The sequence below is a fragment of the Hetaerina americana genome, unplaced genomic scaffold (genome assembly GCF_022747635.1).
Source record: "Hetaerina americana unplaced genomic scaffold, ioHetAmer1.1.p SCAF_2, whole genome shotgun sequence".
NCBI lineage: Eukaryota > Metazoa > Arthropoda > Insecta > Odonata > Calopterygidae > Hetaerina > Hetaerina americana.
Genome location: NW_027286763.1, coordinates 61560025 through 61582547, shown reverse-complemented (window position 1 = coordinate 61582547; position 22523 = coordinate 61560025). Strand labels below are relative to the sequence as shown.

The following is a 22523-nucleotide window of genomic DNA, read 5'->3' as shown; positions in this document are numbered from 1 at the left end:
AAATCTTTCGGCTACGACAAAAACTACTTAGAAATATCAAATCCCTGTCCACATACCTATCCATTTCCCGTGAAGTTGGCAAAGAGGAATAAAATTCTGCATTTTAATGTGGGAAACTAAATGCATAATGCATGCTGGGCTAAAATATTAGAAAACGAGATGGAAATTGAAGAAAATTAAGAAAAATAAAGTAAGAACTTCATTAAAGCACGCATGGCTCAATTTCTAATGCAGGTATTTTTTTCGTTGGCGACCAAATAAGGCAAAATTAACAACTTCCCGCGGATATGGACAAAGGTTTCACTAAAATATTTTTGTCATGCTTAACACAATTGATTAACATTACCTTGTAAATTGCTACTACCTCGTACTGCAAACATCCTACATTCAAATCTAATTCTTAGCAGAATAGGCTCATGAGGTACTTCCGTCCGATATTATCAGAATTTTAAACTTCGGGATTCGGCGTATTATCCGGACGATCGATCGTGAAAAAATCCTTTCGACGTTATGGATTACAAGATAGCAGAGCAAAAGTAAAGCAAAATTTAATAATTAAAATAAGAGAAGGAGAAATAAAATTTCAATAGACCTTAACATTTTCTCTCCCAATCGTAAAATATAAACAGGCTAATCATTATCACTATAAACACAGCACAACCTAAAGTTAAGTTTCTCCCTCAATCATAGGAAATATAAAATTTTGTGCAGACCAAATCCCAATGGATCATATATATTTTCAGTTTCCTCAACTATGGAATATAACGGTTATGGAAACAAGTTTTTGAGCATCAACTTTCGTCCCTCGTTTTGTTATTTATGAATTGTTCGTTTACTTAATGTCATTTTCACATTAGCGTTACGTTTTCTTGCATCCACATCCATTCGTTTTATGTCTTGTTTTATGTTTTGTATTTCAAATTTCATTTGATCCTCTCCACATGAACAACACGACGCATCTGAAGATTAAATTTCACTCAGTAATTTATTAATTCTTGTAAATAAGAGAGTGCAGTGTATCAAAAGTTGATATCTAACCTACTTGCTAAAATGAAGGAATCAAAGGGATTAGTCATTTTTGGAATGGGTTACATTAGGAAAGCTTGAAAGGGTTATACAGTTAATTGAAACCTATAATGGTCATGCTCTAATTTATGTAGGCGTAGCTACTTTCATTGTGCTAGTGGGTTGCATTTTTCAGACGATCTTCTTTGAACCTTATTAGTGAGAAATGGCCTTACATAAGCTTTCTCTTGTATTTTATACTTGCGTTTGCCTTCAGGCGAACTTGCAGAATAATTACTACGCACTATGACCAATGCCGCGGCATGGTTAGGGGTGACCTTCATGCACATTTATAGGCACCAATATTGAAGAACTACAATGAAATAATCACCCTCTCTATCATACATTCGAGACTACCATTGCCAAAAATAGTGAGATCCAATTCGAAATCTGAAAAGTGGTGAAGGATGTTTTTATGTAAATATCTCATACCCTGTCTTTACTAAAATAACATTTTAGGCCCTTGTGATTTTGTTTAAATTCAATGAATACTACCTTGATCAAAAATTTCCCGGAATTTATTCAGAAAATTAAAAATACAAGTTTATTCATCTAAATCTATATTGTCCCCTTCAAAGTAATCCCCATCGACTGCAGCACACTTATGCCAGCGCTTGATCCAATCCTCGAAACATTTTTTATATTCGGTTTTCGGTATGTCCATCAGTGCTTCCTGCGATTTTTCCATTACTTCCTCTCGGCTGCTAAAACGCGTTCCCCGTAATGGTTTTTTAACTCGATTGAACAGAAAGAAGTCACAGGGAGCCAAATCAGGTGAATTCGGTGGCTGTTGGATGGTATTTGTTGCATTTTTCGTCAAAAAATTACGAATAATGATAGCACTGTGCGACGGTGCGTTATCATGGTGCAAAATCCACGAGTTTTCTGCCCACATTTCTGGTCTCTTTCGGCGAATTGCTTCACGCAAACGTCTCATAACGCCCAAATAATACTCTTTGTTTACTGTCTGGCCTTCTGGCAAAAATTCATGATGCACTACACCGTTGTAATCCATGAAAACCGTCAGCATTGCCTTCTTTTTTGACTGAAAACGACGTGGTTTTTTTGGTCTCGGCTCATTTGGTGAACGCCATTCACTTGCCTGATGTCTGGATTGCGTGTCGTACTCATAAACCCACGTCTCGTCTCCAGTAATGATCCTTTTGATGAATGTGGGATCGGATTCAGCCTCGCAAATCATGTCTTTTGCGACGTCAACACGGTCTTTTTTTTGCATGAAATTGAGGTCTTTTGGCACCAACTTTGCTGCTACACGACGGAAACCCAAATCATTAACCACAATGTCTTGGGCGGATCCATAGGCAATGTTCAAGTCCTCCGCTATTTCTCTGATGGTTAATTTGCGGTTATTGACCAACATTTCTTTCACTTTATCAATTTTTTCACCGACTTTCGATGTCGATGGTCTGCCACTGCGTTCATCATCTTCGATTGACTCACGACCACTTCTGAACCGCTCGTGCCCCTGGTAAACGACCGTTTTTTTTAGAGAATCGTTGCCGAAACACTTTTCCAACATTTCCAACGTCCGTGCGCCACTAAATCCGTTTTTTACGCAAAATTTAATACAAGTTCGTTGTTGCAAATTTAAATCCATTTCTGCAATTGTAAAAAATCGCCAACACACACAGAGATAGATGTACTCTTGGCTACGTAACTTTTGCAAATGTCAAGTTATGACACTAAGATTTAAAGGGAATATCAACAACAGATGTACCAATTTAACAAAAAAAACAGAACTCAAATCGGAACGATGGGAGCGCCACACGGTGGTTATTCCGGGAACTTTTTGATCAAGGTAGTATGAGACATTTACTTTAAAAGTATCATCTTCGTCTAAATTTCATTTTTGGTAATAATTACCTCGAATACTCGGTATTATTAATTTAATGAATCTTCTAAGAGCGTTTCGTATTCTAAATCATCCATTGACTGCTTTAAATGATGGTTGTGTCTTTGAATTTTTTGCCAAATTAAAACAAAAATAATAGGTCCGTTAGAATAGTGTTAACCCGTTTTACTTGTCTGACTAGTATCCATTACTCCATACAGATCAGGCTCAGTTGAGTCACCGACAATATTTCATCACTTCTGAGCAGAAAATCTGGCTAATTTACATTATTCGAAGCAAAAGGTAAAAATGTGGTTTTATACAGAGCAATTGAATGACTAACATTCCGGCGATACCTACCCGTTCAACCACCAGAGTTAAAGTGTTTGATATTCAAATTTACGACTATTACCTCAGGTGATAAACGATGCTTGGGTCCCTGTTTCGACAAGAAGCTAATTTCTTCTCCTGAGTCCATCAATGAGGGGCCACTAGCGATGGACTCGCTCCTTGTAAGTGTAAAGTCGCCCGGGGGAGAATTCACTCTCTTGTCATGCATGCAGCGATGAAATTTCTCCGTGTTAAAGGAGATTTGCGCCGAGCGGAATTGAGCCTGTGACACAGAGACCAACGACTAGCGATTATATCGCTGTACTTGAATGAGATACTATTCATACCAGGACTGGAGCTCGCACCGCGTCTCTTTCGAGATTCTATTTGCGGGATGAACATTAAGAGAAACTCTGCCCCTTATGGAAGAAGAAAATGCTCTCTCTGTATGACACCGCTTGGGCATCATCTTGTATCATATTATGCTACTCCAATGTTTTCATTAAAAGCTACCACTGTAACTGCAAGACAAAGTATGTTGTTTGTGATTTAAATCATGCATTCGTGTTCACATAAATTCAATGTATTGATTAGATATATAGTACGAATGACATATCATTAACCTAATAGTGAGTGTAATAAGTTCATTTCAAAAAGTAAAACAAAACTGATGTTAATATGAATTCGCTTTAAAACCAAAAGCCATCAATGTGCAAGAACAAACGGCAAAAACTCCCAAAGTATTTCAATATATGTTTATTTTTGAGCATATATTAAAATAATTTGAATATATATCATGAAATATTGATGTCCTTACTGTCAGGAAGTGGATAATGTATACGTGAAGACCATATAAAAACGCACCTCTTAAGAAATGTGCTTGCGTAAGTACGAGCTTGCAGCAAGAGCATATGAAACGAATTAATACGCAAGATCTCTTTTCATTCAACATTTATGCCACATTCGACCGCTATAAGGACAAGGAATAACACTCAGTAGGTATTAGGCTATGGAAAATTATGAAATAGATTGATTGATCATGTATATTTCGTGCTCAGGTAACTATATCTCCCAAAGTTTAACAATAAAAAATGAGAAATATAAAGAAAAACCCATGTTAAATATTAGTAAATATTACTAAACTTTCATAATAAACACAGCGTAGACTATATTAATTGAGTGATATAACCCAAACGTAATAAAAACAAAAAAAGTGTTATTTTAGTGACCACTGTGAAATGTTCTCGTATTTTTCTTCATGAATACCATGATTAATCATAAATTTCTTAATTGAAAGGTGATAGTTGTGATGTTTCACTGGAATGATAATGAGACAGCTTTTTGTTTCATTCAGCTGTTGTTGCCTGTTCTTATGTGTGTCCGTGTTCATTTTCCGAATCATTTGAAAATCCTCTCGGTGCGGCCTTGTTCAGCTAAGTGTGTGGCTCTCGCCCGCGTCATCCGGCGAATTCTCCTTGAGCTCCAAGTCATGAGACACGGCCCGCCGCTGCCTCCGATCTCTGAAATTGGTGACAATGCTCCAATATCTCTGGTTTCTCCCGAAAACTTGCGCTTCCGCAAGAGTTTCCGGGAGCTGCTGCTGAAGAGTTTCGGGAAGAAAAGAAGCCGCGATTGCTCCCACAATGCAGATTCCGCCCATGATAACGTAAGGATAACGTTTGTCAACCGAAGTTCCCTGAAAAAAAGGGAGATAATGCGTAGTTAATGTATTGCCTCTCGTGAATTTCAATTCTTGAACGTCATTCTAAGCACCAAATCGATAACGACAGAAGAACAAAGAGATATAAACGATATAAAAATCGTGTGAAGTTTTCACCAATTATTACACGTACGTGTACGCATCGATTAAGTGCGTATGCTCGGTAATTTTTTAAACAGACTATACGGAAATGGAATCTGATCTTCTGGATTTTTACCAGAAAATAATGGGATTTTTTTGGTTCATTTGCTATTATTATATCATACTATTTTTTAATATGTATTATTATATAACATTTATTATTACATAATATTCATTATTATGTGATATTTATTATGCATTATATTAATTATTATAATATATTTTTTTGTAAAATTGAAAGTGATATCATGTGCAATAAAATGTCATAAGAATGCTTTTTTTCAAACTAATATTCAACTGATGTTCTTATTGAACAAAATGGGTGGCGAATCTGAATTTTCAAATTATTCATGTGACATTTTGATCCTAATTTTATTATACATAAATGACCAAGAGTTATCATAAATATTCCCTTTTACTGTTTATTATGGACGTTTTATTGCAATTGTCCATGATTATCATATACTGCATGGTCCTTATCACAGTTACAATTTATCTTTTGGATGCAAATAGCAACGCATTCATTCATTCACGCATTGCAGTACAATTCACTTAAATAAATTATATTTTTTTAATCCCAAAATAAGCCTTGTACTTGTCCCAGTTCTGACTTAGTATCAACTTTTTCCGTTTCGATAGATTAGTTACAAGATTGTTTAGCTCAAAAACGTTAACCGACCTTTCATCCATTGATTGAATCACAAAATTGTCACTCCTTGGCCATTGGGTCTCTCAATACCAATCCGAGGAGCAAAGCTGTAAGCCAGGGACCACATACCATACACTCATTACTTTTAGGTATTCAACCTGTTATAAGTAGATTTGGGAAGGCCCCTTACAAATGCTTATTATATGTATAATAATTAGACCCAAATCTCATTTTCCTTGCATAATTTATTTTTTGCATTGTTTCATATGTTCTGCATGCTTTGATGCAGTCCAAAAAGTTTCCTCCTCTGTCTTTCCTCTTCTATCCGGCTTACCCAACATTCTCCCATCTATCATGGTCTTTCACACTCCAATACCTTTCAATTGATCCTCCTCTCACTTTCACTACCTTTTTATGGATTGCCCTCAGTAACAACCTCCATGCACTCCCTCTATTTAAAACTTAAGTCTTTGTATTCCTCTATGGGGTTTATTTTCTGAATCTTGTTGCAGGATATGTACAAAGGAGACAGAACAGGTGAATGTAGGAGAGAGCAAGAAGCAATGGGATTGTTGAAGATGTTTATAGAGGGGAATTTTTGGGAAAGTAAGGTAGAGGGAGGAAAAGAATTGACATTTTGGATGGAATTAAGGGAGATAGGAAGTATGGAAAGCCATAGAATGAGTTATTTAGCACTATTTTAGTTGTTGCTTAGAATTGCTGTAGTACATGATGCCAGTGTCCATGAAACACCTAAGCCAACCTAGGATATAACTCATAATAATGATTGCCAGGATGGAAATCTTAACTATTCACACAATCATATGTTTTATATAATTTTAACCAGTCAAAAAAAAGGAATGATTATTTTTACAAATTGACTGTTTTATTTCCATTATTTAACGAAGGTACTGCTTGTATCTCTCATAAAACTGAGATGAATTCTAATATAATGAGTATTACAAAATGTAATGAAACAAAAGCAATTATTGTCACAGGTAATGTGAAAGAGTATTTCAATTGTGAATTTTTTTCATTTACCCAGGAGTGATGTGTATGATAAATGCTGACCCTATAGTGATCCTAATAAAAAAAAAAATATATATATATATATATATATATATATATATATATATATATATATTCACAGACTCTAAACACTAAAATGTGTTTAAAAATATAAACAGCATTTTACTGCATCATGATATCATATTTTCTGATTACTATACAGTATATAGATTAGGTGAATTTTTGTTGGGCACAAACTTAGCACTACTAAATTTCTTAGTCTTGACCAAATATGCAATCTGACCCTAAAATATTAAAAATCCTTCCTCAATTACATATATGTTCTACCCTATTTCATTCCATCTAATATGCTTAACCTTTTCCTCCATCTTTGAGGTTAGGTGGTAGAAGAGACTCCATGGTCTCAATCTCACCCCAAAATAAAGATGACCATCTAGCTGTCTATCTACCTCTTCTTTATTTGCCTAACTTTCTCCTTACTATATCAAAGTTACCAACATCACATGCCTATCATACTGCTCTTTCTCTACTATTCCTTTTTCCTTTGGATTTCTCCCAACAATCCTCTTCCCTACCTCACAATACCTAGTGCCCCTTTATTAATTTGCCTCGTCATCCTTCTCTAGGTCCACATCTTAAAAGCCTCCAACCTATGTCTATCATCTTGCCTTTGTGTTCAAGTTTCCATGCCACACAAGACAACTCTCCAAATCAATGTTTTTAATTATCTTTTCTTAGCCTCCATACTAAATATCCCTGCCATCAACTCCCTCCTCCTGGTGAAAGCTCCTTTGCCTAATGAAGTTCCTCTTGTGATATGCCTACTATACTGCTTTGATCATCTTGGTCCAAAACATAAATGAGGAAAAGTTCCATCTGCTCTAGTTTTTCTCTCCAATTTTTATTTTTCACTTAACCATCCTCCTTCTCATAAACTTTATAACCTACTTTATTTAAATTAGTATTCAGCCCATACTTTGCACTTTGATTTTCTAATGCACTAAGCAATGATAGTAACCCCTTGCCTGACTGGCTTTATAACTTGATCATCCAAAAATCTAAATGATTTAATTCTCCACGTACTTTTACTACTGCTTTCATCCTTTCCTATGCAGATAAGTCATTTATTCCTCCAATCAATTCCTATATTCTGTAAAAAATATTCATTAATTCTACTCATTCTACTAATATAGAATTCCTTCATTCAAAACCAGAAACAGAAAAATACATTCTGAGTGTACCCTATGTTCCTTTCTAATGATTTTCTGATTGAAATAAATATTAAAGAATCATTTCAAAACTTTAAAATGTTCCCAAACAGTTTCTGAAACTAATTCTTTCACACTATGCACAGCAACTTGCCCATTTCACAGTATTTCATCACATACACCATTATTGAATATCAGCACTCAAAAAATTTTAAAAATATGTACCTATGTTTGTGAATAATGTTCACATACACATAATAATTGATGTAGGCATATTCAAAAGCATGCTTGAATGAAAGGAACTCAAATAATGTTATAAAAAGAATAACAAATACCAAAGTCACCTCCAGAATGATTTCAGCCGCATGCATAAAAGATGGACCATTAAAGTAGGCAAAGTAGTTTCAAATGGATTTTTGTATTCAAATGTATATTGTATGAATATAATTTTCTGAGTCAAACTAATTTTACTATACTAGACTATATTGAGTTATGTAATTATAGCACATAATATACTGTATAGTATCCGCCGTCACTTTGTGGAAACGATTCATAATGAATAAGAATTACTTAATTTTTCCACACAATCTTTTATTTTTACGACCGGGTTTCGACGAGGATGGTCATCATCAGGTCCTGATGATGACGATCCTCGTCGAAACCCGGTCGTAAAAATAAAAGATTGTGTGGAAAAATTAAGTAATTCTTATTCATTAATAGCACATAATCTTTAAATAATGTGATTAACATTATAGAACTTCCTTACCAGATAAACAACAAATGGTCCAAGGACTCCAAATAAACTGGCCGTTATGAGCCCAGCTGAAGAACCTGTCTGCCTTAGGCATGTAGGGTATATTTCCAGTGCTTGGAGGTAGATTATGTAGAAATTCAAGGAAGTGCAGAACTTAGAAAACATGACTAATGTAATGGACAGCCAATTCTCATCATAATCTAATAAAAGAAACAAAAAGAATACATTTATAATTGATTTCATGAATAATTATAGGGTAGGAGTCCTACAACATGCAAGTTCCACTGTGGGTATGTGAAATTGAGCAGAAATAAAACCCCAAGCTGCTAAAAGTCACTAAAATTATGCATTCAGGTAATTTAAATAAGCACAATAAAAGGCATGATTACAGGGATAAAACATCAATAAATCTCCCACTTAAATCATCCAAATTTTATACAAAAATATGACTCATATGATATGGAGTTTTGCACATGATTTTGGATAGAACTTGCAGACATTCTGACTGCTGTTTTAATAGTGAAATTTGTTGGCATGTATATATTTCATAATAGTATGTATTTTCATAGACTAATTCTTTATATTCATAAAGCAGCATAGTATATATTTGCAGAGTCATACAGTGTGTATTTAACACTTAGGAAACATTTTTATTTGAAACCCTTTGTCTTTCAAATTTTCTATTTTTTTCTTTATCATAGGGTTAAATTTCTTTGAAACAGTGCCTATCCAATGTATCATTTGTTTATCCATTTTTTTCAGAAAACATTCAATTACTCTAAGCAAATAATTGCCTTATTACCATGGCCATACAACACTAACCTATGCTCTCATAATATGGCTAATATTTAGAATATAAACTAATATTATTATTAACATTTGGTATAGCTATTGAATATCAGTCTTTGCCTTGCATTCTAGCCAGGGAGAAATTCATGACCAGCCTACAAGCATTTATACTTAAGTTGCCATTTCTGAAGCATATTGGTATGCATCATTTTTTCATTTTTTCATCCATTGTTTACACTACTACAATGAAAATACACATTAGATACTTACATGATATTACCAATGTGATACAAGAGCATGTCAAAGTATTCAATAATAAAAAGGCAACATGCATCCATCTGCGACCAAATCTTTCCGTAATCCACATTCCTACTATATATCCTGGTAATTCTACAATAGACTGATAGAAGAAATTCAGGAATGGATTGCCTGACAAGTGGCTAACATTTAAAAGTATCACATCATAGCACAATGGTGTAACAATCCTGGAAGCAAAGGAAGATTTTATGATGACATTAGGTTATGCCTGGTACTCATGCAAATACAGATACATAGAATCAATTCTAAAGTTTTTTTATAAATATGGCTGGTTATTTCTTTATTTAATCCGCATCTAGTTTTTACCAGTATTTACCCAATTAAACAATTCCTGGCCATATATACCAACATGCATAATATCACACATCAAAGGTATCAGATGTTATTTTAAGCTTCCATTGTATGAACAAAGGCACTTTAATCTAGCTAAATATATTTTATAATATTATTTTCATTCAGTAATTTTTTTAATTGCATCTAAGCATCTAAAAGGTGATTAATGTTGTGCTAACATGAGTGGTAGAAAATTTTACCAAATCACTTCGAATGCACTACAAATGATACGCATAAATTAAATCTTCACAAAAAATTATTAAAAAAAATTTCAATCCCTCTTAATCCATTTAATCTTTATTGATTTCATGGTACTGACCAGCAGATCATTATTAATATGGTGTGGAAAGCCAGACGTTTACTTGAAAACAGGCTGATAAGACCATAACATTTCTGTTTTCGGGATACTTCTGCTATGTGTTTCAACTTTTCCATACAATCGTTTGGTAGCTCCCTTTTATTAATCCTTGCTATCTCCATCAAAACTTTACTGGCTTCTTCTGGCCGATTCTTTGCTGCCAGCCAGCGGGGTGATTCTGGTATCATCCTTGAATTTCAAGAAAACACACCAGATGATATAATTTTTTTAATTACAGCCATTACTGTCTACATAGTTTTAGCAGCTAAAAAGTTTTAATTTTATTTAAATGAACTAATTCACTAGAATCTGTAAGGCATTTTTCAATATGCTCAACACATCTGGATTTTGTGAGGTTATGCAAAAGTGTCAAAAGTTATTAGATGAGGTACAAAATTAGCCTTTGCCTCTTAAACAAGAGACTCTTACTACAGCACTCTGCTTTCAAATAATTTCAATTGTTGGTATATATAGTTTTCAATAGCTAGAATACATATCTGATGAACATATCTAGAACTTTTTGCATTAAAAAAGAAACATAATTTATGTGGAGGCATCTGTCTTAAATATGAGATATAGTTGTGCTTAACATGCTGATCTATTAGACTTCTCCTTTTATGCTTGCTTGCTCCACTAATTTTTTTATTAGTTCCACAATGGTCATCTTCCGCTTAAAGCATGGATATACAAATATTTATACAGAAAGTTAGAACCATTTGGGCACAAGCGTTGTTAATAGTTTTTAAAATGTTATTGTTGCATTTAATTGGCAGTAAAATATAAACTAATTCTCACTATTATTGTACATCAAACAGAGGCGTTTGTCATTTTTGTTTTTTCTATGCTCTTCAAAGATCTCACCCTAATTAATCCATACAATCCAGGTGGTAATTTATGCTATGAATAAAAACAAGTTGTGTGAATCAGCTTCATCTTCATTTTATTTGCATTCCACAATTATTGTGACATCCAGGATCAATATATATTCTTGGCTGATTAGAGAAAAGTGAAAGACTTGGAGAGATTATTGCATAAAACTGAATCTGATAGGTGATTACCAAAGACATTTGCATTGTGGGCTAGGGGAAATAGCTGGCTCCCCAGCAACAAAGTCTAATATCACACGTCTGATGAGAAACCAGACATTGAACATTAATTTATGATGGGGATGTGGTATAAGTATGCCTAGTCAGTATGTTGACCATGATTAAAAAACCCTCCAATATCTCTCATTTAAGAGCCATATAAAGGCTTTCAGTCTGAAAACTTAGTATCTAGAAATCATAGCAATTAAATTTTCTCCCCAGCACTCAGTGAAAATATATTTCATAAAGATCATAAGGAGCTGTAGTTGCAAGTAAAAAAATAGTATATAGAGCTTTATTTAAACCCTGTATCATGCTTCTAGTCTTTAATTTCTAACTGCACCTCAGAGTTGAAGTATTTTATCAAAGCATGTAATTTTCTAATATGCAATATCATTGTATGGAAGGAAAAATTATATGCTCTGTTTCATAGCCCACATGCTCTGTATTTTAATCACATAACTGTTCTTCAATCCCAAAAATAGTTTAATCTGATAATATTTTATCATGTTGTGACAGGATTTAACTGGTCATTCTTAAGAATATTTTTTAGAATGCATATAAACACAAGTTATGACTGTACATTGGTAGATATATGCTCACTTTACTAACAAAATAATCAAGGAAGCTTTCATAGATACAGTATATATAATAATCTTGATCTAGTATTACCTGTGCAATAGTAAGAAAAATCCTGCTGGTAGTGACGTAATGAGCACTAATAATTTCCAATCGGAGCAAATCCATGCAATGAAGGGTAAAGCAGACACCCCTATTGTCCATCCTACATACTGCACTCCATTGATACGAGAGTGTAGGGTTGAACTGCTCACTTCCATGCCTTAATGTTTGGAATTTGGTGAAGGAGAAGCATAAACAATCACTGATGTTGGATTCCTACATAAAGTAATTCAAGAGCTATATGACAGTTTTAGTGCTACACACTTATCTCACAAATTACTTTAACTAGTTACCTAGTTTTTACCAGCATTCACCCAAATTAACTATTCCAGGTCATATATATGAGCATGCAAAATATTACCCGTCACAGGTATCAGATATTATTTTAAGCTCCCAGTGTATTAACAAAGGCAATTTAATTTGTCATGCATGTATCATTTTCCTTTCTTCAACTAATACCTATTTACATTGTAAATATCATATGTAAAATGAATGATAATGCTCAGATACATATTATGCTTCTAACATTCAATAATAGAACTCAGAATATCTATATGCTACTTAGTGGGACAGAACTAATATACATCTCAGAGAAGTCTTGATTTACATTATTTAGAAAGGTGCATCAGATTGGATATAAATTTAAGTGATGGAAAATTTTGTGTATCTGCATTCTGTATTTAAAGTAAAAAATACATAAACTTCAAGTAATATAAATTCAGTAACTTCATTAGTATGATCTTGAATTTTATTATAATTCATAATTTTTCAAAAGAGGTAGATAGCAGCTCAAAATTAGTTAGGAGTAGGTTATAAACATCAGTGGTTCAGATAAAATAGTATGATTACTAATACAGTAAATTGTGTATCAAATTGTAAGGAAAAGTAAAATTAATAACAGATCAAATTAAGGGTGTTCACGAGAATGAACGCAACAAATTTAGTAGTGACAATTAGGCCAAGAAAGTGGGTGGAAGAAATATTGAAAGGTAGAGGGGCATTAAAGTTCATGATAGAAGCAAGAATGTAAGTGGGATAGAGGAAGGGAGGAGTATGCTTTTTAGACAGCATGAAGGCTGGCAGAAGCTACAAAGAAATAACATAGGACAAACAAGAAAAAGTTCTCATGCTAGTGATAGATTAAATATTCATTAATAATAATCCAAACCTACTTCTAATAGGTAGAACTTCTAGAATGATTGACAAATATAGACTATGCTTACCAATAGCTAAAGGTGACTGAAAAACTGCATTGGAGCATGAGTTAGCCATTAAAATTAGCAGAGTAAATAATGGAAAAATGCTTGTGGTGAGAGAAACAAATGATCTTCCAATTACAACAACAGTCAAACTTAGGAGGAAAACTGGCTTTCGTCCAATTCTGAGGGATTAAAAATAACAAATAGGTAAGATTAATAAAAATATGTAAGTATCTCAAAGTAATCATTTCAAATGGAAAATAATGTTCTTTAATTTTGGCATGTAAGTTTTAATCCAATTACTGGCCTCACTTAAATATTTGTTTGCACATTAGTCAGTATATGTATAAAGTCAATGGAAGAAAATTCGCAAAGAGCTGAATGGCCAAAATGAGTGGGTGTCTGTAGCCCTTAAATAATCAATTAATTAAAATCAGCTTGTTTTGGTTGTTAAAATACATGTACACTCCAAGTCAACAAAATGAATTATTATTAGTTAATGAATTTTTTCCAATTAAAAAATATTTAAATTCGATAATAGCTCACTAACTACTGGTGACCTGTTCTTCTCATAAAATGTTATGAAAAGGAAAAGAAATTTTATTGGGAAATCATTTTCACGACCCTTTAATAAATTAGCCATATTATGAGAGTACTTTCGGATTCCTTGTCATTCAAGACTCAATCCAAGATATTAGGATAAAAGAAATTTTTTCACATATTAAATCAAGTATATATTATTATATACCTGGTAAAAATCAAAATTATCTATTCTAATTTTTAGGTTGAATGGCCATTAGGAAAAATGTGAAAATCATCATTGCAAATGATTCCCAAATGTTCACTGAAACACCATCCTTTCTCAAAACTTCTTCCAAAATTTTCTAAAAATTATAATTATCTTTCCTAGAAGTTCATGGAAATTAAATGATATTATATTTCATACAGGCTGGCTCTCAACTCAATGGTTTAAGAAGGACAGTGGTATACTCACATGTCTCCTAGTTGGCCAAGTATCATTGTCCCTAAAACATCACCAATCCTTGCTACAGCAAAACAATTGGTAACGTAGAGCTCTTTATCACAAACCCAATTAGCATCTGAAGGTGCAGTACCTTTGTACCATGTAGTATCATATTCCCATCCATATTGACACTCTGCAAGAGAGAATATAATTATAAATTTAAGAATGAATTATTACATGCAATTGTGGAAATATCTTCATTTAAAGAAATAGAAATGCAAAATAAGGGAAGGAACTGCCACCCCTGGCATGATGAATTTTGTATAGTTGGGCTCAGTTGTGTTTAGTAAGCTCTATCCTATCCTACCAAGCCATTTCCTGTTTGATAAATGTATTATTTATTCTTGAAATGGGTATATACATTAAAGGGAAATAGGAAGCAGTTAGGTCCTTCAGCCCTTTTGGTATAGGCATGCATTCCTAAGATTTCTGGAATGGTTCCTGATAAAATCTTGAGTTTGTGGCATACCAATTCACACTGTGGAAGAAAGACACGTACCAATCATAGCAACACCAGGCAAATTAAGAGTATGAATATTGAGGAAACATGGTCTTCCCTTGTCAGTAATGGGTGAAGAAATAGTTTCTTTTAGTCTATATCAAACTTACCAATAACAAGGAGATTTTTTGTAAATAATGTCAACAGCCATTATTTTTTTCCATGAAACTTAATATTCCTCGATGGAGAGGTCACTGATTGAGTGGTGTTGAAAAGCAGTTTAGTGGTTTACTAGATAGTGGCTCTCACATGTAATTTTTTCTCACTTTACCTATATTTGTTCCTTTGATTTTTGGAATGTTAATATTTTTATTGTCCATTCACAAAAATTGAGAAATGCATCAATACAAAAGGTTTAATTTCAACTGTTGATCCTTCGTCGGTTTTTAATTTGTAATAATTTCATTCCCAATCAACATTTTTAATGGTTAATGAGCATTGAATAACAAGTGTAACTTAACCTGAAATTTGGTATGCTGTCTGGGACGTATATTTTGGGAATGATCAGCAACCGAAACTATTGGTACTAGTGCATTTACCCCCTGATGAAAAGAATATTCCTAGTACTCAAAACGACCAGAGTGATAGGCGTTTGTTTATCAGAACTCTTCTAGATATGAATCCACATTGATATGGTATCTATCTCACAAGAATTTAACTGGTGGGGTGTTTAAAAGGGTTATTTGTTTACCAGATATTAAGGATATGACTGAGAGTGGTCCTTGGACATTTTTGAAATGGCTAAATTAATTAAATGACGGCAAATTCAAGTTGCAGAAGCGCGGTACACATTTCAAACATTTAGTTGAGAGGTTAAAACCTTGCGCTTGAATTAGTCAAAGTATGAGTGAAAATTGAAAGGAAATGAAATTAATGAATACATTAGTAGTATATGGAAAAGCGTTTATAGTGTACTCTTAATGGAATTGGATATTATTCGGGTATCATCTTCCAGGTGTAGTTTCGGAAAAGGTTTATTTTTATTAATCCTTATCTCTCACTAGACTGCTGTGCCTGCTGTATCCATCATGGGGTTTCATTTTCATGGTCGATTGAAGCAACAAACTTTTATTTATATATAAAAATGAGTTTCGTTGATTAATTAAACACTTCCATTTAAAAGGTTTAATACGGGAATATACCAAAGCAGAGTTAGCTGAAGCTCATAGTACATCTGCTCCTGTGTTTGCGAGTTGGGTTAATTAGTTTAAACGTGGGCGTGGACTTCCTTCAAAATAATTGGCAAAATCCACGATATGGCTTTGTATGACAGACAAATCAATGTTCTCGAAATAATTGAGGTCACAGATATGTCGCAAGGTGCAGTGTTTTCAAATTTGCGCGAAAAATTGGATGTGAAAAAATTCTTGGCAAGATAGGTTCTCGGTGGTGATTAAACGCATCATATGGCCGAATCAGATACTGTTTCGGTGCGTTCTCTCGCAATCCCGACGAGTTTCTGCGTCGATACATAACTGTGGACGAAACATCGACACAGCTCCAAAGAAGGCAAAGACGGTGAGATCGGCCGAAAAGGTGATGGTTTTGACGTTTTTTTGGAATTCAAGAGGAGTCGTCAACATCAATTACTTGCAAAAAGGGCAAACAAAAAAATGAGAGTATTATGTGTAATTATTGGACCGGTTGAGCGATGAAATTAAAGTAAAAAATGTCCTCGTTTGGCAAAGAAAAGAATCCACTTCCATCAAGATAGTGTACGGGAGCACACCTGCAAAGTTTTGATGGTGAATATAATGGAATTAAAGTTTGAATTATTACGACACCCATCGAATTCACCAGATTCGATTCCAGCTACTTTTTTATTTTCAAACTTGAAAAAATGGCACTGTAGAAAAGGATTCACATCGAACGAGAAGGCCATCGCAAACACAGATGCCTTTTTTGAAAACATTTCGACATCCTACTTTTATAACGGCTTAAAAAAGTTGGAGAAACGCTAAGTTATGTAAATCGAAACATTAGGAGAATATGTTGGCAAATAAAAACATCTACTTCAAATAATATTTTTCTTATAATAATCTAAAAATAGTTTTTTCCAATAAAGGAAATTATAGACAAATGGGTGCATGATCACTTCCTTGAAACCAGAAACAGATATGAATACGTGATGACAAAGAAATTGCAGGCATTTCAGCAGCATTCCGGTACTAATCGCCAAAATTTAAATTATAGGCTAGTGTAGCTAGGTTTACATCGTTCAAGGAGAGATAACCTATTGTGCAGCGTTAAGTGATAAAATACTTCTTGGCGAATGATCAAGTGTCTTTGGGGGAAATGTTTAATCAAACTTTATTCATTTCTTGAAAATGTCCTGGATGTAAGCAAAGTATTTTTTTATTTCTTGTGAACTCACCTAGTGGGGGGTGGGGGACAGGCAAATTTGGAACAATATGATCAGTTATTTATTGACCAGTATGGTGAACATGCATCGTAAAACACATTCTACCGAAGCATAAATATATTTGCCATCCGCATTTTGTGCAAACAGACGGAATTTTTTAAAAAGAAAGCCAACATTGGCACTGACGTTGAGTTGCGTGAGGGAATTAGGAAAATACGGCAGAGAAGGAATGGCAGCGGTGTTGCATAAGGGATTCAAGGAGGGGGTAAGTGACTGATTGAGGTGTGGGCAAGCAAAATTTCCAATATTAAAGGCCATCTTTCTGCAACAAGATTTGCAAAGTATTTTCAAGTCAAGCACAAGGTTCTAAGTAGGAATCCGCTGAGACTGACAATCCCCTGGCTCATTTTAAGGACCGAGAACATTTTAAAAAGAGGTTACTGGATCAATGCCTCGAGCTTAGGTTTTCCGTTGATTCCCAACTATAGCGCCTGGGTAGCATGCTAAAAACTCATAATTCTAAGTTTAGTTCATGTCATTTTTTAATTTTAACTATCCAATAAAATTTTGATAGCGAATGCATTCATTACAATATAATTAGAACGCTAAAATTTTAAGGAATAATTATTGGTAAACCCAGCACACTAATTCAAAAAGTTTAGAAGCAAGAAAAAATACACCAGGGCCGCGAACTAGTTACCCACTGAACCTATCAGCGACCTCTTCATTGAGAATTAATAGAAAATTTAAGGCCAACATTCCGCCCGAGATTCTTTTCCATATTTTTCGCTCCATATCAGGCACTTTGAGCTGTTTGTGAAATTGTATATGACACTTTTGCGTATATGGAGCAAGTTCATTGAAAAATCTAAGAAAGATTGAAAATCCATCCAATGACATTTAGTCTTTTACAGATAGTGTTTACTGATTATTTTTTTTATTTACTAAATTGTTTACAATGGAAACAAACCAGTGAAAATCGAAATTATTGCTGAAGCAAACAAATTTAGTTTTTTTTATTTTTTCCGTCAAGCATACTTGCATGTATATCGAAATTTCCTTTAGGTTCTCGTTTTAAAATTACAATTTTATTTCTAATATTCAAAATCATGAATAACTGAATTCACCAATGACTGTGCATATCTAAATGCATGTGAACGATGAAATCATATCAAAATACACTCATTCCCATATTCCATTGCATGAAAATTCACAGTTTCAGTTATTCGTGTTTTCTAGGAAATTTGTTAACACTGGCATAGCCAGGAAGCCATGGTTGATGCCTGATAAACTTAAAACATTGCAGTTTTTGTATTAATAAGAGGTAAATTTACGTTTCTTATTATGCAAAATATATTTTCATTGGTAACTCATCTGCTCCAAATATATTGCGGCCAACATTCAGGCCTGTATGACTTAAGACTTGTAATTGTATTTGCGAGAAATCCATATTCTATTTCTTATGAAGTGATCCGGAATTTACAGTTTATACATGCATCCACAATGAAATGTTTGCTGATTGCAATAGGTACTCTATGTTTCATAGATAATTTTTGTTATTTACGAGGAATTCAGGAGATTTTCCATAAAAAAAACCGCAGAGTTTGTTGTTTTTCCAAAGGTTTTTCAACTTTAGTCACACTGAATAATCAGACTCTGAGAGAGTATTTCTCTAATAATTGCTTAACTTCTAGAAAACACGATGCTATTTTTACATTGTTACCTAAATTAATCAAGATTTAAAAGTTAATGGTGATGATTTACTATTATGGGGTGGCTTTTGATTCAAAAATAAATGAGAAAGTATGGCTATAGATTGGCAGATGTATTATAGTCTGTAAGATTACATCTAACTACTAATAGTTTTCCTATCTTACCGATTATCTGGACGTCATTTCTTCTTAGTGTATTATTCAAACCAGTTTTGCTTAAATCCATCACCTCAGACGCAGTTAAGTTGTACATTTGACATTTTTTATAACCACTTCCTTCCCCGTTGGTTCCATCTTCTCTAAAAAAAGAGGAATCAAATGTTCATAATGTAATTATTCGTTAATTTTCAGTCCCAATATCATAGTGATATATACTAGTGATACTAATCTAGTATAATCGTCTGTGTACAAGAAATATTAATTTCAACTTCCAAGCAATTACAAGTCGAAAATACAAAAACAATGCATATGGCATATTTACCCTGAGAACTTATTCTTATTTATTTCACTTGGCTCTAAATAGGAAAACACAGTTTAGGATTTAGAAATGTTCGCGGGGAGAAATCAGTCGAGTTCTGCAGAAGGGGTTTCATAACACCTAGTTCAAACATCATTACAGGCACTGGTACACAAGGAAAATGCAGGAAGGAACAGGGAGGTACCAATGAGACTATATAATGATTCAGCATGGATATAGAAACAGCGTCATCAACTCACGCAGTTTCTCAGGGACGGATTCGAGTCATAATTTAGCTGCCATGATATGCAATTCAAAATTCAAAAGGATTAGGAGCGATAGGAGAGCATCAAAGTGAAATGTATAAGTATAAAGAGGAGTAAAAAGGAAGGAATGACGTGCCAAACGTAATAACTATCTAAACTAGTTAATCAGAAAAGGAGACAAACGCTGAAGTTATAAACAGGGTGGGCAAAGTGAGGAAGGTGTAGGGTGATCAGAAAAAGTGGATATAGGAAATATTGAAAGTAATGGAATGTTGAAGGATGAGATGGAAGGGAGGTATTCGGGATAAAATTGGGAAGAGAATAGCACTTTTAGGCAACGTGAATGCAGGTGGAAGTTACGGAGAAATGAAGTAAGCAATAATGTCAGAAATCAAAAAAATAGTAACTTTGTGATTCTACAAAAAAATTATTACGATACGGCCCGGGTATCGATGTTCAAAGTCATCTTCAGGTGAATATTTTCAACGTCATCTTTCAATATTTTCAACGTCATCTTTCAATATTTTCAACGTCATCTTCACCTGAAGATGATGTTGAACGTCAAAACCCGGGTCGTAAGGCAATAAATTTTCTGTGGAATCACAAAGTTACTATTTTTTCATTTCCAATATGAATCAATTCCATAAAGTTACGCCGGAAACCATCAATTATAGCAATAATGTCGGAAAAACACGAGGAAGATATCTTTTTGCGAAGAGTAATTAGCCGTTCCGTACCGTCCAAAACCTACTTGATTATGTACGAGGGTCATCCGGAAAGTAGTACCCGTTCGTGCCGCATGAAGTGCTGACGACGCGAGTAGCCGCTGGACGAGGTCAGATAGCTTCAGTGGCTTGTCTGCCTTCTCTGAGCCAAGTTGCGTGACGCTAGCATTGCCTGTGTTGTTTCTGTGATTGTTTACAATGTTTAAAAAAATTGAGAACGCCGCCAGTTGTGAAGTGAGGGCAGTGATTAAATTCCTCAATGCAAGAAACGTTCGCCCATGTGATATTCATCGCCAATTAAAGGAGGTGTATGGAGACAATGTAATGGACGAGTCGTCTGTTCGGCGGTGGTGTCGCAACTTCAACATGGGGAGGGGGAACACACACGACGATGAGCGTTCGGGGAGACCGTCTGTCATTACAGACCAACTGCTGAGCTCAGTTGACGAATTCGTGAGGAACGATCGGCGCGTCACAATTGATGACATCTGTGAGCATTTTCCCAATGTTTCTCGAACAATTGTTCATGAAATTGTTAAACACCATCTGCATTATGCAAAAATTTGTGCAAGATGGGTCCCTCGCGTATCTCAATGAGCTGGCGGCGAAGGACTATGCAGCAGGAATACAGAAACTTGTCACACGTTATGACAAATGCCTTAATTTGCTTGGAGATTATGTTGAGAAGTAGTTTAAAGTATCCTCTTTCAAATAAAATTTTTTATGTTTGTTAATATTTACTTTTGTGTCTTTATTTCACGAACGGGTACTACTTTCCGGATGACCCTCGTATTATGTTAAATGAAATCTCATACGGCAAGGCAAAGAGAAACAGATACCACCCATCTCTATTTTCGTGTGATATGCGTATGATATGCGTAGCTAGGCAATTTGGACAGGACGGAGGATGTTTAGAGAAATACATGTCTCAGGTATAATGCATTTATCGGTCCACCCGAGGTTTTTTGGCGGCTCGGGAGGAGAAGCCATCTTCCTTTCATCAGGGAATGTGAAAGATATTTCTGTGCTTTAAGGAAGCTTCACTTTTGAAGACCCTGCCACAGAGTCGATTTTAGTTTGGGCCCTCCTCCCTCTCCCCGGTTTTGCGTCTGCCGCGTCCCTTGTAATTCAGTGCCACGGTATGTACGCATTTCTGATGAATGCTCGTTTTCTTGCTTTTAACATTATACAACGATAAAGCTCATTCCTCGTATAAGGAAAAGTATGCAATGGTGTGTCCGACGGAAGGATTGCTGTACATGCGTGCCACCACGACACAAAGGTAGGGGTTAGATTCAGATTTTTAAGCGATTAATCCCATCCAGCAGTCTAATCTGGACCCCATATTTTTAAGCAATTTTTTCCATCCAGCAGTCTAATCTGGACCCCAGGCATGGATATCAATTGCTCTAAACCATCTCAGTAATACAGTTCCCTTGCGTTAGGGCTCTATCATCGACGACACACATGCTGGGAATAGGAAAATTCCTTTCTGAGTGTGGATAATCAATGTATTATCTTCAAGAAATATCAGCGCCTACTTTTAATCATTATTTATATAAGTCAACATTTCTGGCATCACACGAACCACGGGGAAACACGTGAGAAGTTGTAATGTAGCTTATGAATTCATTTTATTCCACAGGAAAAAAATGTTTGGAGCTGATACACTCCATTGTTAGCGAGCTACAGTAATAAGGAAGCAAATGAAGAGAAAATAATAATCAAATAGCCTTATTTAGGATTAAAATACAAAAAAGTTAATTCAAATGGAATCATTATTAATACTGCGAGATTGATAGGTGGGGGATTTAATAGGAAGTGGATGGTTTTCCTACACACTTTCCTAGAATCCTCATTTGCACAGTTTTTCCGCTTTGAGTTTAAGTTTAAAAATACAGTTGACCTTTTAAAATAATATTGAATGTTCACTAAAATGTCTCCTGATTATCATTTGTAGCCACTGA

At 34.6% G+C, this 22523-nt stretch overlaps 1 protein-coding gene across 1 annotated transcript in view; it reads right to left on the bottom strand.

The window, feature by feature from the left end:
* Positions 1-4291: 4291 nt before the first annotated feature.
* LOC139687831 (organic cation transporter protein-like) overlaps positions 4292-22523 on the bottom strand; it is a 30794-nt gene continuing 12562 nt past the window's right edge. The window contains exons 2-9 of the mRNA XM_071585145.1: positions 19274-19407; positions 14506-14668; positions 13536-13693; positions 12304-12472; positions 10508-10735; positions 9808-10022; positions 8761-8948; positions 4292-4943 (exon numbers count right to left, since the gene is read on the bottom strand). Of these exons, the coding sequence (XP_071441246.1) occupies positions 4677-4943; positions 8761-8948; positions 9808-10022; positions 10508-10735; positions 12304-12472; positions 13536-13693; positions 14506-14668; positions 19274-19407 (1522 nt within the window). The 3' untranslated portion in view covers positions 4292-4676. The remainder of the gene's footprint in view (positions 4944-8760; positions 8949-9807; positions 10023-10507; positions 10736-12303; positions 12473-13535; positions 13694-14505; positions 14669-19273; positions 19408-22523) is intronic.